Raw genomic sequence first — 12,049 nt, 5'->3', positions numbered from 1 at the left:
TTTCTATTTTCTAGTGTAGATGATTAGAATATATCTTTAAACTTCCTATGGATTTTACTGAGGAGACTCTATAATATCCTAGATTTAATGCAACTAATAAAATGTCAGTTGTTACAGCTTTCAGAGAGGGAGAAAGGGAGGGAGAGGAAGGGAAGGAGATAGTGGAAAAGGAGAGGAGGAGAAAGAAGAGAGGGAGGAATATTCATAAGAAGAAAAGGAAGAGAGAGAGAGAGAGAGAGAGAATCCTCCTAATACCTTCGTTGACATCAATAATAATTATCTTGGTGAAAAGAAGATAGTCTCTGTAGTTAGAACTATCATAAAATCATTTGAAAATTTGAAATATACAAAAAATTCTTACCTGAGAAGCACTTACAATTTTGTACTACTGAATTAAAAGCCATCTGAAAACAACAGAATTTTGTGTTCTTTAAAATTTTTTATGCTATCATTTAAAAGACCACTTGAGTTTGCACAGAATACTTTCATAAAGATTTTTATGCAGGTGAAGCTGCTTTATTATTGTAATCATAGATCTAGAGATATAAGGGATCTCTCTCTCTATTACCCCTGATGAGGAGAAACTGAGGCTCTAAGCCTAGATGGATCAGCTCTTTTCTGATGGTGTGATTACCTCGCTCTCTCCTTCCCCAAAGTACCAAGGCCAGGTCTAGTTAGTGAATGAATTCGCTACTCAATGCTGTGTTAAAACAAAGTCTTTATCGATAGTAAAGGGATAGACAGGCATTTGGCTTCTAGAAAGATGCCTGGAAAGGGCTGGGACACCAGAACAAGTTGGTGGGCACAACGCAAGGAAACCGAGTTCGAGGAATTCAATTTTAGAAATTCATTTTATACATAACCAGGGTCACAAAACAAAGTTTGTATAGAGATATTATCCAAGAGGTTCTGGAGAGATTTGTAAATAAGACAAGAATTTTTAAAATTCTATTGTGTCTCAAGTTATCTCCTTTAGCCTCTCCTCAGACAGGAATTTCCTGTTACTTATTTGTCTGTTGGGCTATCTCTTTTTGACCTTATCACCCCAATTGTTTCATTTTTACAAATGAAGAAACTGAGATCCAGAAATATTAAGCCCAGGATCACATAGTAAGAATGAAAAAAAAAAGGAATTGAACCCAGTCTCTAAGCATTCTTGGACTCAAGGATTTTATTCCTCCCTTTTGCTTTCCTTCTTTTTATCTTACTTCTTTTCCTCCTTTTCTTTTTTCTTTCTTTTCTTTCCCCAGAAAGGGATGGTGATGATAAAAGACCTATTCATGATGTTTCCATTCCTTTGAATTCTTAAGTTCTTTATGATATTTTGAGAATCAGTCCCTAAATATTTTTTTTTTGAAAATGTAATATTCAGCATCACTTTCTTCAGTATACACTTGGTTAATGAATTAAAATTCCACAAATATCACAAGGGTTGAGGGCAGAGATTCAGGAAAAGTATAAAGTGTGAAAAATCATTAGCACTGACCCCCCCATTTGTTTAATTCATTTAAAGCTTCCAGTCTTTTTGTTATAGCAAACACTAAATAATATGTATATTTATAGGAATATGCAGAGACTGAAACATTCAATAGCTTTTGTAGAAGGAACAATGTGTCATACTAGGCACTGGTATAAGGAAATAAATTGGAATATTCACTGAATAAAAATGGAAGGAATTATTTAGGATGAGGTAGTTTCTTAAAAGGCATCTGTCCTACAGAAGTCTGCTACATATCTTCAGAATTCCAGCAGGTGAAACAAAGAATAGTTTAGAAAACTTCAAGAATGAAAGAGGTTTGATTTATCTAACAGTAACAAAGTCCTGGACATATTTGTATTTTTCCCCCTTTCATATAGCAGTGAATCAAGGTCATCAGCATGTTTATTTTTTGAAATTCTTTAGTGTAATTTTATTTGTATCAACCTTAGATTTTATTTTAGACCTCTTTATAAAACCTTTAAATTTATCTATTTTTACATAGATATTTCTTTTTAATCTTTTGCAGGAAGTATTGCGATCATTGTTCCTCTTGTCCTCTTGGTGACACTAATTACTACTTTAGTAATTGGTTTACTACTTTGTAAGAGAAAAAGACGGTAAGGTGTATTGTTCTATGACTAAAAAATTACAGGTAAATTGCAAACATGTATGAACATGTATATATATATATATATATGTACATAAAATGAATGAACCTGCTTTCTAATTTCCTTTTCATAATCAGAATGAGGTGATTTAGTTCATATAAGCAAACTCTTTATATCTCTAATATTTTAATTATCCTCTGTCGTATTATAATGTGATTTTCATTTTTGGTTTTAGCATCAGCTCAGACTCATTTGAAATAACAATAATTTGGCCAGATCCTGTTGTTAGTCCCCTTCTTGGAATGGAGATTCTGGCAAGATCTGGCGAGATTATCCAGCTAAATTATCCATTAATCTGCTCTGTATAAACCTCCTTTTGTTCCTAGATCACCAAAGATAGGCCATAAGTGGACTACCCAGAATCTTATAATATCTGGAACAGCCATATTTTTTCAGTAGTAAACCACATAATCAAATGTTGATACATGTGGACTGCACTGATTCATTTGAATGATCATAGAAGTCAGGTTAATTCACAATGTACTCACTGACTGAAAACTGTTAGCATGGTCCCTGGCAGCAGTCAGTTATATAAATGTAGTGGTCTCCACATGGTTAGGCTAAACTGGCTACTAGTTCATGTTTAGTAGAAATTAGGTAGTTGTCTAAGTATATTTTGCTAAGAATCTCACATAGGCTTTACCTCAGGGTAAATTGTATTTGGCCTTCTGGTCAGATTTTGATTGCCCAGGCATTACACAGAATGTTCCAAAGTCTTAGGGCAGTTTTAAGCTTAAATAGCTTATAGCTTTTAAGATATTACCTTACAAACACGCATAAAAACAGGTATGCATACATATGCATACATATATATATATATATATATATATATATATATATATATGCAAAAAAGAAAAAAAAAAGTTGAGAATGACTAATTTAGAATTGTAATGACTACACCACCACAAAGGTAAACAGAAGCTAGGAGAAATCTTAGTCAGAATAGTGCCTGTAGTATTGTTATAGAAAAAAAATAAAATAAAATAAAGAACTTATTCATATAATTTGGATAGTAACATCATTCTTTTATAAATTTTCCTTCACTGCTATTTGGTAGTAATAATGAAGTAGACAGTCTATTTTGGTAGCCCTTTTTGAGAAAGATAAATACAAATATGGATGTCTTTTGAATAACTAACTTGGAAAAACTAAGAATATCCTTAATGTTTTATTAGAATTATTATATTTTCCCTAATTAACAAATAACTCATCATTTACTAGGTACAAATGTTTCAAAACATTCTTTCCAAGACTATATTAAATGCTTAGATGTAAAAATAAACTCATTAAATATTTAAAATAAAATACTTCTGTCCATCTTGCTTGTGATGTTTTAAAGGTATGCCCAATTCTGTTGTTGCTGTCATTATAGGACAAAAACAATTAGAAGACAACCTATTATCAATGGAGGAATTAATGTGGAGATTGGCAATCCATCATATAATATGTATGAAGTTGATCATGATCATAATGATGGAAGTCTTTTAGATCCTGATTTCATAATGGATCCAGCAAAGGTAACATCATTTTCTTTAGAGAGTAAAAAATGTGGTTTTATATTCGTGGGACCATAACTTTTTCTACATTTCTGAATTTAAAGACACTTCCTTTTCAATTGAAGATATCAAATAATGTTAAGAATTGTTGAGTGTTATAGTTTTCTTCCAAAGGAAAATTTGTAGGGATTCACTAATTAAAATTATAAATTTCTATTGAAAATAATAAACATTTGGGGCAAATACTATGTTGCAAGGCATTATTCTAAATCAAAAAATCTTTGGTTTTATGGTATACTATTATAGAACTCATAACATAATCTTCCCAGTCTTCCTTTATCCAGGTGACAAATTAACATTCCTAATTAACTGAATTGATCAAATGGCAATTGGTTCTATGTCCATAAATTGAATTGAACTTGAAATAGATCATTTGTCTCTTATCTCTAAGATATTATCTTAATGTAGAATGCCTTGTTATTGGAAGAGACGACATCCAATTGAAAATCAGTGTCAGTAATCCTTAATTACATTATCAGTACCTGAATTTTAAATGCTTTCCAGGTACAAACACAAGTAATATTAATTTTTAATATTCTTGACATTTAAAATTGGCAGGACAGGTAACCTAAGTGTTTTCATTAGATAATTTTTCCAAGAAGTAAAGAGACATCTGAGATACCATACTTTATGAACTCATTCTAGTGTACTTAGGGATTAAAATACTACAGTACTTATAATCACAATATATTATCATTTGAAGAATCAAATTGACACTTTTTCAGTGAGAGGAAGGATTCTAATTTTTCCTGTCATTAATTCTTCATTGATTAAAATGTGCCAATTATTAGACTCTTCAATGAGAATAGCTCTATAAGACTGAAATCTCAAGTATGTAGGAAGCCTATGTAAAAATTTTTCTGACAATTTCTCATTTGCTTTAGTAACAAAAAACAAACAAACAAAAAAAATTGTCCTTGATTGGCCTTTGGACATATTTAAAATAGAAGCTCACAAAATGAGATTGAAGTTCCTCCAAATATTATGGAAAGGGATTATTTGAACTCTGGACTGTTAACCTATTCTACAGCTGTCAGAAACAACAGAAATGATTTGCCAATCATTCGGTCCAGACTCTTTGAGCCATTGGGGACCAGAGAAACAATGACCTTAAGCCTAAAACAGCAAGCCAGGTTTCCTAGTTCCCAGTGCATTGATTTTTCCATTACAATTCTTTTATATGTTTTCTGTGCAAAGAAGGAGGTAATATCCGGAAGAAACTTTCATTTCTTTGTGTATTTTTACCTAGTCAATGAAATGGATTAGATAGTTTATCATATGCATGCCTTTTATTATACATTTTTAAAATTGTTAATAAAGTAAATAAAAATAGACTCAATACATTTTAGATTTAAGAAGGGAGACTTTCTAACTTTCTCTGAGTCTAGTGTCTCTGTCTCTTTATCTTTCTCTGTTTCTCTTTTTGTCTCTGTCTCTGTTTCTCTGTCTCTCTCTCCCTCTCTCCTTCTCTCTGTCTGTCTCTCTGTCTCTAGTCCTCTTTCCCTTCCTCTCTCCCTTCCTCTTTCCTTTCCTCCCCCCTCTCTCTCATTCTGACACAGCACTAGTCTTCCTTATTTCCATACAATTTTCTCATTTCTTTCTTTCATGTCACTAATAGGATATGGGATATGGGTATCAAGCTGACTAAGCAGACCTTTGAACTTGATTAATTTTAACCAACAGCATCAAGTTCAAGGGCAATTCTACCTCTTTGGCCTAGTTCTAACCAATCTGTTCTAGCACTTCTTTTTCTTAAAAAATAAGATGAGAGCTCCTCACAGAGGTGATGTTCAGATGCAGTTTGAGTAAAAGCTGTCAGAGTTAATTAAATGGCTGATTATCCAGAAGGGTTAATTAAATGGCTGATTATCCAAAATGGTTCTACTAGCAGGACTTCCCAAAGTGAAGAGGTTTTAATTAGGAGATGAAAGCACATAATTCTCAGATCTATAAATGGGTACATTATTTCCTAGGAGGATAAAATAAAAATTGAAAAAAAAAAAATCTCTTGGGGATCAATATCTCTAAAAGTGGGTTGGAGATAGCAAACATGTTTACATTTGAAGCAATTGGTGAATATTGATATTTGAATGATAGAATGATAAAAAGCAATAATGGTCTAAGGATAAAAATGTTATTTTTGTGATGGAAAAATAAAGAATTTTTAAATGTAAATTGGAGGGGAGATAAATTGTTTAAAGACCAGAAACTAAATTTATTTATTTATATGCAGGCCAGATATATAGGGGGAGGACCCAGTGCTTTCAAGCTTCCCCACACAGCGCCACCCATCTACTTAAACTCTGATTTGAAAGGACCACTAACCACAGGGGTGAGAGACAAAAATTCATCTTTCCATTTCCATTCCTCTTCATAAGCCAAGACTGTTTGACTTTGTAAACTCATAGCTCTTTTTTGACTTTTTAATTGAAAAATTATTCCAAAATATAGAGATTTTAATTGCTTAGAACTAGTTCTTCTTTATATTAATGGAGATTTTAAGATTTTCCACAACTCACTAAAGAAAAATGAGACTTCTGTAGTAATAAGAAAATCCTATAATTGGCATTTACAAATGTATAATATTGAAGAAAAATTATGTCTCATTTCTTAAAAATTTAGAATATGGGGGCAGAAATTTAAAATAAAAAATTAAAATGCTTAATCTTTAGTATTCATATATATATTATTATAGATTAAGTTCATGTAACCAAACTCCATAGAAGCATACTGCATACTTTAGAAGAGAATCATCTATTCCTCATTTCCATATTTTATGATGTCATTATTTGTTTCTTATCTCATTTGCATCAAATGGTTGTAATGATCTTATTAGGACAAAGTGCATGGATTAAGCTTGGCATAAAATATAAAGCATTGTTATTATTGATCCTTTTTCTAAATAAAATAATTATATATACATATATATATATATATATATATATATATATATGCAGCCAGAAACTTAAACATGAAAGATTAACATATTTATTTCCATTTTGAGATTTCTGTTTCTATAACTTAGCAAAAAATTGGTACCTAGCAGGTGTTTTGTAAATGATTGTTGAAAATAATAAGTATGATGTGGCCCTCTTCAACAATGAGATGAACCAAATCAGTTCCAATAGAGCAGTAATGAACTGAACCAGCTACACCCAGTGAAAGAATTCTGGGAGATGACTATGAATCATTACATAGAATTCCCAATCACTCTATTTTTGTCCACCTGCATTTTGGATTTCCTTCACAGGCTAATTGTACACTTTTTCAAAGTCCGATTCTTTTTGTTCAACAAAACAACTGTTTGGACATGTATACATAAATTGTATTTAATTTATACTTTAACATATTTAACATGTATTGGTCAACCTGCCATCTGGAGGGGGGGGGGAGAAGGAGGGGAAAAATTAGAACAAAAGGTTTGGCGATTGTAAATTGTAAAATTACCCATGCATATATCTGGTAAATAAAAACTATTATTAAAAAAATAATAAGTATGATTTAGCATTTAAAAAACACATTCTATGCATCAGGCATAATAATAGTACAAGCATAGCAATTTATAATTAAATCTAATTTTATCCTCACAACATTTATAGGAGGTAGATTCTATTATTATTCCCATTTTACAGATAAGGAAATTCAAACAGAAATTGAGTGACTTGCCAAACATCCCAAACCAAGTAAGCATATAAAGCTAGATTTGAACTGAAGTCTTTCTGACTTTCTGACTTCAGGTCAAGTGGTCTATCCATTGTGCCACCTAGCTGCTGAAAAAAATTATTCTGTAAAGTAAATCTATAAATTTTAGTGAAGTTATGATGTACTTATAACAATTTTGGAGCTAAAAATGTTTCTGTGAGTCAGTTTTAATGTGTCCTTTATAATACTTTGGAAACAGCCCGGCAAATTACTTTTATAAATAAGAATAAAACAATAAGAGTCTGCCTAGAATTATAACAGCTTTGGCTACAAAGCCGTTCCTTTATCAATACAGATGTCCTGATTTTTTTTAATTTGATGATAAGAAAATGCAAAATAATAAGTGAATAAATGACTTTTCTGTTTTTGCAGTTGTTGGCTGGATTTAATGACAACAGGTACTATAGCCAACCAACCATTGCTTAGATACCAGTTTAGTGCCTCTGTTTGTATCAGTTGTATAATCTATTGTTTTAGTTGCAAAATTAGTCATTATAAAAACAAGAAAATTAAGATAAAAAGTATTCTTTCTTCTTAACTTCACATATAAGTAGCATATAAGACTCCGTCCAAAGATGCAGGTTAGAGGAAAAAACCAAGATTTAAAACCTCTTTCTGGGTCCAAGTGACTGAATGGTTGGTGTCATACTGACAAAACATTGAAATAGTTGATTGAATTTTGAGTTTAAATAATGTATTTTAAAATGAAACAGGAAATCATAAAAATGTCACCATAAAGCCTTCAAGTATTGATACCACTTACCAAATTACTATTCTAGGACTTGAAAGACTCAATTTGTTTCCCTACTCCAAGTCTAGTTGCCACAGAGATTTTACAGGAACATTCATTAAAATGTTCTCAAATTTATAAAATATATTGAACTTTAAGATTTATCAATTTGCTGAAAAAAAAAGAAAGGCTATTTTCAGCGATTTGTGATTTTACCTAAATAAGCCTTATCACATTTAAATTACACTGCATTTATCTTCACTTAAATTTTAAAGTATTAATTATCTTTATAAAGGATGAGCAAATAACTTGTTCAATAAGATCAAATTAGAAATCCTATATTCCTTGAAAACAGAATATAAACATCATCTTTGCTAATCTCTTACTCCTGCCAACAAGCACTTGAAATGATTGTGTATTTGCTTTATATATACCTGTGTCCATTATATCATAAATATAAACTCATTGAGGACAAGAATGATCCCATTTTCATCTTTGTATACCTAGCATGGTGTTTTATTCCTATTAGGGACCTAATTTGTTGTTATTGTTGAAATGGAGTTGATTAAATGATAATTTATTTCTTTCTCTCCCATCAGCCAACAAATTACTCCAATCCAGTGTATGCAAAGTTATATATGGATGGACAAAACTGTCGAAATTCCTTAGGAAGTGTTGATGAAAGAAAAGAACTTCTTCCAAAGAAAATAGAAATTGGGATAAGGGAGACAGTGGCATAATGTTCTGATACCTTTTATATTCTGTATAAATGTATAAAATATAAGGATTACTTTTGTATGTTCCAACAGTATTATAATTGTTTTGGCATCAGCATTACCTCTTTTGTTTCTCCCTTCTTGGTTTAATTGTTTTATGAGTTTTTCGTTGTTGATTTCTTTTCTGCTGATGACTATTGATTGACCATTTGTATGGTATTTTTACAAAAAAAAAAAAATAGAAACTGCACTACAGTACAATTTACAACAATGCTGCTGATATGACACACCTTTGAATTTGTAGTGTGAATATGAGCAATCTATTTTGTATGAACTTTTTTGGTTCTACTTAGTCAACAAAGATGAAATCTGCACTTTTCCATGATATAGTCTGAAAGCTGTAATACAGTGTGTTATTTTTTTTCTGTTTCAAATGGTGAAAGAATGATTGGGTGGTGTACTTTCTTATTTGCGCCCATTAGGATTTTATTTCAAAGCCTGAATAAAAGTATATAATCTTGAAAATTCCAACATGACCTGCTTTTGAAATTTGCCTTAGATCATGAAAAGATAAATGAGACTTAAGATGGAAAAAAGATAAATTCTCATAATCTGCATGAATACAGACTACTATGCTTTCTTAAATTGTGTGTGCTATCCTAAACACATATGCTATATAATCAACATTTATACTTAAACAATACTGGAAGAACGTAGCAATGCTATCTTAAAAGCTAAATGGCTTTACTTGCTATGGAACAAGACCTTCTGATCTCCATTAGGCCTTTAGTACAGTAGCCACTCGAGAGCACAAGAGGGCATTACCTAGTCATGTATTATGAATTGGTTCACATAGTCACCTGAATTTTGTAGATGATTGACCACTTGCCACACTGGAAACAATAAATAAGAGAGAAAGCATAAGCACATATATTGACAACAGAATTCCAGTTTTGTGAAAGCATGTGAATTGTTTTTGCCAGACCATGAATACAAGACAAAGCAACTTTTTCAGTAGGCAATGTTGTTAAGATGTTCAAGGTACATTTAGACCAATTCTTTATGTGCCCCTTAAAAACACTTATTGCTAAAGGACTTCAGCAGAATACTTCTGGAATAACCATCAGCAATCCATAATCAAAGGTAGAAAGTGTCAAAGTTGGACTAATTATTCTGGTATCCATAGTTTTCCATTCTATAAAAGTATATAGAGCCCACTCACCTATTTTTCCCCAAAATTTCAGCTGAAAGAACTATGACTTAAAATTACATATAAAAAGGATAGCATTTTTATACAAATATCTTTAAAGGCACAAAAGATTTATTCACATGGTATGGAGGGATTTTTGTTCCTCTGATAGACATGACCGACTTTTAGCTGTCATAATGTATTAACATAACAGATGAAATATGTTTGTGGTTGCTCTTTATTCCCTTTGTACAAGCATTAAAAAACTGCTGTTTTATAAAGAGATTTTTTGTTGTACTATGTGCATGCATACTACCTATTTCTAAACTTTGCCATATTGAGGCCTTTATAAACTATTGATTTATGTAATACTAGTGCAATTTTGCTTGAACAATGTTATGCATATCATAAACTTTTTCAGGTTCTTGTTTAAGTACATTTTTTAAATTGAACAGTATTTTTCATTTTGGTTATAATAGTCATTTTGCCTATGTTTCTACAATGAAGTGTTCAATACTTTATAAAAAATTGTTGACTGACTTATTTAAATGAAATTCTACATATTTAAGTCCTTGTGTTGGGTAATTTTTAAATTAAAAAAATGATTGCCTTATACATAATTATAAAACTTCCTGGGAAAAAGAACCCTGGAAATGGGTATTTTAAAGCTATGACAAATATATTATATTCTGGAAATGAATATAATATATTTGTCATAGCTTTAAAATACTTGCTATAATTTGGAGAAAATTTGACTTTATTATACATGAGGTTGCCATGATTGTCTTTACCATCCTAGAGAAGGAATATCCTCTGGCCTGGGAAGAAAAAAGCAAGTATTTCTTTCTGCTTCTTACCTTCTTCCTTATTCTAATATTCTCTCTCATTTAAGTTGTCTCCATAGTAGACAGAGATTAAATAGAGAAAATAAAACACATATAGGAAACTGTGCAGTTGTGTTCATATAAATCCAATCTTTCCTCTCATCTACCTTTTTTAAAAAACATATGTTAGAGAAGGAAAAGTTAAAGATTATAAAGGCATATTTATATGCATCTCTGGATGATATTGAGAGAGACAGAGACTGAGACAGAGAGACAAACTCAGAGAGAAAAGTTAGGTACATAGAAAGATTGATGTACATCATAGAAAGTAGAAGGCTACTTGTGAAGGTGAGTAAAGATTGCTTCTGTTACATATTGGTTATATGATCATGAGCAAATCAACTCTCAGAAAAATCTTCATGCAGACATATTTCTATAAAATGAAATAAAATATATATTTGTACTGATGTAGACTACAAAGGTAGACTTTACTCATAAAGTAGCTCTTTGAGATGTCTCCAATTACAAATTTGAGTCATATTTTCTCACAAAAGCTCTGTATTTTTGACATTTTGGAAAAATTTTTCTCAGATCATTAAATTTGGAGGTTTATCCATTTTTTCCATTGAAACTCTAATTTTTGTGGGGTTTTATTTAGTCCTCAAAAGTTTTTCTATTGGCAAAACTAGTAAATTACACACTACCACTGAATGTGTATTTCCCAAATTGCAGTATGTCCTATTTTCTAAATCGCTAAAATAATATATTACTGTCAAATGTCAGTTAGAATGGAAGTTAGAGTTTTCTTCTGGAAAAGTGGGGAACTTAAACCCTTTCCAGCCTTGTGCAACTCTTTCATGGATATTGAATTAAAGTATGTTTTTTTTTTTTTTTTTCATTTCTTATCACTCTTGTGTTCCCTGTCCCCCTACTCTGAAGAGTTAATCAGTCACATTTCATAACAATTAACTCAATTTTTGCCAAGGGGAAATATAATAGCCTTCAGGTGGTTCATTTCTCTGCTATTTTATTGAGTCTGTAACAGACTAAAATATTAGTAATTTATTAACACAAGCAGAGCCCCTAGGTTAAAAAAAAAAAAAAAAAATCCCTGACATTCAGATAAAGGCTTAACTCTTTGTATTAATTTAAATTTAAATTTTGTACCTTGCCAGATACATCTG

General features: G+C 31.1%; 1 protein-coding gene across 3 annotated transcripts in view; it reads left to right on the top strand.

The window, feature by feature from the left end:
• LRP1B (LDL receptor related protein 1B) overlaps nucleotides 1-10,687 on the top strand; it is a 2,473,587-nt gene extending 2,462,900 nt beyond the window's left edge. For 2 of the 3 annotated variants that reach the window (XM_074301982.1, XM_074301981.1), the window contains 4 exons: nucleotides 2,007-2,097; nucleotides 3,521-3,665; nucleotides 5,938-6,036; nucleotides 8,736-10,686. In XM_074301982.1, the coding sequence (XP_074158083.1) occupies nucleotides 2,007-2,097; nucleotides 3,521-3,665; nucleotides 5,938-6,036; nucleotides 8,736-8,876 (476 nt within the window). In that variant the 3' untranslated portion in view covers nucleotides 8,877-10,686. Of the gene's footprint in view, nucleotides 1-2,006; nucleotides 2,098-3,520; nucleotides 3,666-5,937; nucleotides 6,037-8,735 lie in introns of all 3 variants that reach the window. The other variant, XM_074301983.1, reaches the window with a different exon arrangement.
• Nucleotides 10,688-12,049: the final 1,362 nt, after the last annotated feature.

The sequence above is a fragment of the Sminthopsis crassicaudata genome, chromosome 3 (assembly GCF_048593235.1).
Source record: "Sminthopsis crassicaudata isolate SCR6 chromosome 3, ASM4859323v1, whole genome shotgun sequence".
NCBI classification, from domain to species: Eukaryota; Metazoa; Chordata; class Mammalia; order Dasyuromorphia; family Dasyuridae; genus Sminthopsis; species Sminthopsis crassicaudata.
Note: the sequence above shows the minus strand (reverse complement) of the source record. Positions and strands in the feature narration are given on the sequence as shown.